Source organism: Phocoena sinus, chromosome 12 (assembly GCF_008692025.1).
Source record: "Phocoena sinus isolate mPhoSin1 chromosome 12, mPhoSin1.pri, whole genome shotgun sequence".
In the NCBI taxonomy this organism is placed as follows: Eukaryota; Metazoa; Chordata; class Mammalia; order Artiodactyla; family Phocoenidae; genus Phocoena; species Phocoena sinus.
Window position 1 is genome coordinate 80,669,313 of NC_045774.1, and position 5,582 is coordinate 80,674,894.

The following is a 5,582-nucleotide window of genomic DNA, read 5'->3' on the forward strand; positions in this document are numbered from 1 at the left end:
CAATCTGCTGGCTGTCTCCACAAAGTTGCCTTTTCTGAACATTTGAGGTAGGTAGAATAATATTCAATGTAGTCTTTTACATCTGACTTCTTTATCTAGGTGGACTGTCTCTGCTTTTTGATTGGGGGATTTAATGCATTCTAATTTAATGTAATCATCAGTATGATTGGATTTCTGTCTGCCATTTTGCTTTGTTTCCCATCATGTCTTTTGGTTTTTTTCCTCCATTTTATGTTAGATAAATTTTTATATACACTTTTTTTTTTAAAGATTTAATGTTATTTATTTTTGACTGCGTTGGGTCTTTGTTGCTGCGCGTGGGCTTTCTCTAGTTATGGCGAGTGGGGGCTACTCTTAGTTGCAGAGCGTGGGCTTCTCATTGCGGGGGCTTCTCTTGTGGAGCATGGGCTCTAGAGCACAGGCTTAATAGTTGTGGCACACGGGCTTAGTTGCTCCGCGGCATGTGGGATCTTCCCGGACCAGGGCTCGAGCCCATGTCCCCTGCGTTGGTGGGCGGATTCTTATCCACTGCGCCACCAGGGAAGTCCCTGTGTACACTTTTAAAGTGATTTTTTTTCACCTTTGTTTTGCCTTAGGGATTATAAAAAACTCATTACATTCCGCTTCAGATTAGTGAAAAGGAGGGAAGGAGGAAGGAAAAACAGTTGAATAAGTGGAGACACTATGTTCTTAGATAGCAAAGTCAAGTGTTGCATGTTTGTGGTCTGTTCTTCCCAGAACTCAGTGCAATTCCAATTATAGTCACAACCAGTTTTTAAAGGCTGAGGCTGTAGGATGAGAGTCCTTAAAGTCTGATTTTACATGTGATTCAGAGGGACCCAAAAAGGCTATAATAAGGGTTTTTTGGTTTTTTGCGTTTTTTTAAAAATAAATTTATTTATTTTTGGCTGCGTTGGGTCTTTGTTGCTGTGTGTGGGCTTTCTCCAGTTGCAGTGAGCAGGGTCTACTCTTTATTGCGGTGCACAGGCTTCTCATTTCAGTGACTTCTCTTGTTGCAGAACACAGGCTCGAGGCACGCGGGCTCAGTAGTTGTGGCTCGTGGGCTCTAGGAGCGCAGGCTCAGTAGTTGTGGCTCGTGGGCTCTAGCGCACGGGCTTCAGTAGTTGTGGAGCATGGGCTTCGTTGCTCGGCAGCATGTGGGATCTTCCTGGACAGGGCTCGAGCCCGTGTCCCCAGCATTGGCAGGCAGATTCTAAACCACTGCACCACCAGGGAAGTTCTATAATAAGGTTTTAACTAGGGTCTAGTAAAATATTCTGATTAGGTAAATAGGGCAGATGTGTATTAACTAAACCAAAGTACGCAGGTGGACATAACAGAAATAGCCTGTCACTTATGCTCCACAGCTATGTTCCCAAGATTTCCAGAGAACCCATAAACAGCTGAAATTGTATTCTTTGATACCTTTAGTGAGCACACTCAAAGACACTGTCCACACTAAATTATTTGCTGCCAACCAGTTTACCCTGCCCCCAAAACGTGTAGACAGGATTCGCTCTTCTCAAACTGCCTGCGGTCTTCTTTCTTGCTTACAAATCCTGCTCTTATTTTTTGATGTTTCCTCATGGTTAGATCTAAGTTACATATTTTTGGCAGAAATACTGGGTAAATCATATTGTGTCTTTCTCAGAGCATCACATCAGGAGGCACATGGTTTGTTTTGTTTTTTCCCCACTCTTAGTGATATTTTAAAAGGCCTTGTTTTGCTTAGAAGTGTGGAGTTGAGAAATTCTGATGAGGGAAATAGTGCCAACCTGGTGTAACTACAGTGGAGTGGCAGGAGGACCTGGGGCAGACTGTCAGCGTGTGCTCCACAGCTGAGCCCAGACGCTTTCCACACCGTCTGTCAACAGTGAACCTTTTTCTTTGGTGCCTCTAGTCAGCCTATTCAAAAACTGTTCAGACTGGGGCTTCCCTGGTGGTGCAGTAGTTAAGAATCTGCCTGCCAATGCAGGGGACACATGCACGTAGAAATTCAAGACAGCAGTTTGTAATTGAGTAATTGGAGAAACAAACGAATCAACCACTAAGGGAAGGGCTAAATCAAACGGTACCCATCCTGAGAAAAATCAAGCTGCTAGAAGAAGGGGAAAAAAGGTGTATACAATTACGTAAAAGTGCAAGTTAAACTGTTACTTCCATAAGACAGTAAGCTTGAAACGGCAGATAGGAAAGTCTGGGGACTTTGATCTGGGTGAAAACTTGGATGTCACTGGTCCATGCCCTGCTTGGAGAGGAAGCTAGTAAGGTTTTTTGGTTTTGTTTTGTTTTTTAAATCAACACTTTATAGGCATAAGGAATTTTACCTAAGTGTTATCACATCTAAATGCTTTTGTTTAAAGTTCAGTCTCCTTTTCTTGGCTCATCTCCAACCAAGGATGTTTTCTGTATCTTACCATTTTCTTTCATAAAATCATCTCAGACATGTCTATGCGTGTATATATAGGGTATTTTAAACCTAGTTTCGGGATGGTCACAGAGACTCCTAAATGTTCCATTGGTTTGCTACCTGCTGTTCAGTAATCTTTCTTATAAAGGACAGAATTTGATGTTCCGGTCATGTGAGTACTACTTAGAGGGGGAAAAAAAAATCAAGATTGAGTCTTAATTCTACTCTGATGTAGCCTCAATTGAAACTTGGAGTCTGCATTGATTTTGAGTCTAAATGTTTAAGGTTCACTCAGCCTTGCCTCTTCTGAAAATAGTTAATAGCCTATTTGTAAATTCAGCTTTGCATCTTTATTTCCCTTGTTATAAACTAAAGGCTTATTCAAAATTGGAGTGATCATTACTGGTGACCAAAGGGTCTACAATAGACATACCACTCCCTGCTCTTTAAAATTAGGTTTCCTGGGATTTTTAAAATGAAAATTTTCATAGCACTAAATTGACTTGTGCTATTTAAAAAAAAAATCCTAACACCCAGCTGTTAACAGTTTACTTCTAGCCAGGGCACCAGCACTTGGAGATGACAGCTGCGCCGTCCTGGCCATTTCAGTTTTCCCCTAGTCGCCAGCAGCTGCCTGAGCTGGGAAGTCTCTGCTTGCAGCGCTATGATGCGCCCACCCTTGAGGCCCGTTGAAACCAAGTTTTCGCATCCCTTGTCTCTGAGTAGAAATATCTCAGGCTTGGAAAGGTTTCCCATGAGGACAGACTCGACGGCCCGAGAGGTCCCTCACCTTGCAAAGCCAGATACCCGCGGTGAAGGAGCACAGGGGAGCACCTGCCCGAGGCGCGAGAGACTGCGGCCCTGGGCGGCTAGAAAGCCAAAAGCTCTCACCTGCCTCTGGGTAGAAAGCCACCTGGAGCAGATAATGGCTGCTGGAGCGATGTGCCTGTCTCTCCCCTTACCCCTGCCAATTAACAGACGTTAGGGAAATTCGATGCTTTATTAGAACTCTTTAGATTCGTGTTTGCAAACATTTAACAGGGAGTGGCGGGGAGCGGGGAAACCAAGAACAACCCACACCATTCTTTTCTCAGCTTCTGCAGCAGAATAGGGTTCCAGGAGGGGCTTCCACTTTGACCTTGCCTGGCTCTCTTGCTCCTGGGCCCGAAACGCGTTTAGAACCTGGTAACCGGACCCTGGATAGCTTCGGGGAAGCTCTGGGTGGCCGCCTCCCGGGCTGCGCCGGGGGACCGCTGGGTGGCCGCCTCCCGGGCTGCGCCGGGGGACCGCTGGGTGGCCGCCTCCCGGGCAGCGCCGGGGGACCGCTGGGTGGCCGCCTCCCGGGCAGCGCCGGGGGACCGCTGGGTGGCCGCCTCCCGGGCAGCGCCGGGGGACCGCTGGGTGGCCGCCTCCCGGGCTGCGCCGGGGGACCGCTGGGTGGCCGCCTCCCGGGCAGCGCCGGGGGACCGCTGGGTGGCCGCCTCCCGGGCTGCGTCGGGGGACCGCTGGGTCGCCGCCTCCCGGGCAGCGCCGGGGGACCGCTGGGTGGCCGCCTCCCGGGCAGCGCCGGGGGACCGCTGGGTGGCCGCCTCCCGGGCAGAGCCGGGGGACCGCTGGGTGGCCGCCTCCCGGGCCGCGCCGGGGGACCGCTGGGTGGCCGCCTGCCGGACCGCGCCGGGGGACCGCTGGGTGGCCGCCTGCCGGACCGCGCAGGGAGACCGCTGGGTCCCGGCCTCCCGGGCTTCGCCGGGGCACAGATAGGTTGCCGCCTGTCGGACTGCACTGGGGGACCGCTGGGTCGCCGCCTCTCGGGCAGGAGGCTTCTCAGAGCCTGGAAGAAGAGCAAAGACAGGAGGTCGCACCTGTGTCCCACATACTCTCCATATAAGGAGTTACCCCTTCGGGCTGCGGGGGTCGGAGCCCGGAATCTGAGAGAACGAGGTCAATTTGCTCCTCTGGATCCCTTGCAAAGAGGAAACCTTCCAGTCGAATTAAGAGGATGAGACCGCTGCCCTGGCACAGCCAGGACGCACCAGAATCCCTCCCAAGGAACCCAGGGCCTGCCTAGATACCTCTCATTGTTCCCGGCCCCGTACTTTGCGCCCGGAGTTGGCGGTGATAGTCAGCCAAGTTCATGATCATCGTGTATACATCCTTCTGGTAATAAGGCCGTCCAAATATCAAGATCTCAGCCTCGCCGTCCGGGTCCCACTGATTAACGTGAAGCAGGGTCTGCGACACACACTCGACATGTGGGATGTGCTCTCCGCCCAGGCCTGCGCAGGAAGCAACGAGGTGGTGAGCAGTGGGGCCTGGGAGGGGAGGCAGCGGGGGCCCGGACGCGAGCCAGAGCCGCGAAGAGGCTGCCTGGGCGCGGCCAGCCTGCGGTGAGGGGCGGCCTCAGCCTCACCGCTCGGGCCCGCTCACCGAAGATTGCTTCCACCAGCCAGGCCTCCAGGTGAATTGCCCTCGGACTCTTCAGGTACTCGGAGTGAAACCAGTAGGGCCGCTTGGTGAGGTTACCGAGCACCTCGAAGAGCGTCCCTTCTCGCTGCTCCAGCTGAACAAGCGTCGGAAACCGCTTGGGGGCGGCCATGCCGCGGCGAGCCTCGCAGGGGGCTGTGGGTCCGCTGCCAACCGCCGGCCACGCGTGAGACCCGCCGCCGCAAGGGTACCCCGGTCTTATATCCAGGGCTTTCGGCAAGCCCCTCCCTCACCCGCGCCCTCCTCATTGGACTCCAGGCCTCGCCTCCGAAGCCCGCAGCCGGGGCTCCTTGCCCGCAAGGCGCAGCTGCGCTGGGGCGCGCGCCCAGAGCGCTCTCGCTGGGCGGTAGCATCTGGATCCTGCCGCTTCCCCGAGCGCCAGGCTAGAGGCCACAACCGGGAAGCTGCGGAAGCCTTAACTGTGGACGCTGGGCGGCCAGGACAGACCCGGAGACGTAGGGAAGATCCAACGTCGGGCCGACAGCTTTCAGAGGAGCGAATCGGTATTTGCAGAGACCCGGGTGCCTTTCAGACAGTTCTAAGGGGACCAGTTTAGCGTTCCCGAGGCGTTGGAATAAATTTTAATGGAAAATCTAATTAAGTACGTCGGAAAAACAAACGCTCAAGGAGCAGAAAAAGGTATTCGGAGGCCAAAGTAAGCCCCTCCCCACTTCCTCCTGAACCCTGA

General features: G+C 52.6%; 1 protein-coding gene across 1 annotated transcript; it reads right to left on the bottom strand.

Annotated features, from left to right (window-relative positions):
• Positions 1-3,585: 3,585 nt before the first annotated feature.
• KHDC3L (KH domain containing 3 like, subcortical maternal complex member) lies at positions 3,586-5,006 on the bottom strand. The gene is made up of 3 exons (XM_032650894.1): positions 4,838-5,006; positions 4,483-4,686; positions 3,586-4,241 (listed from the first exon to the last, which is right to left on the bottom strand). The coding sequence occupies exons 1-3, from the start codon at positions 5,004-5,006 to the stop codon at positions 3,586-3,588; spliced, it is 1,029 nt and encodes a 342-aa protein (XP_032506785.1).
• Between the last annotated feature and the right edge of the window lie 576 nt (positions 5,007-5,582).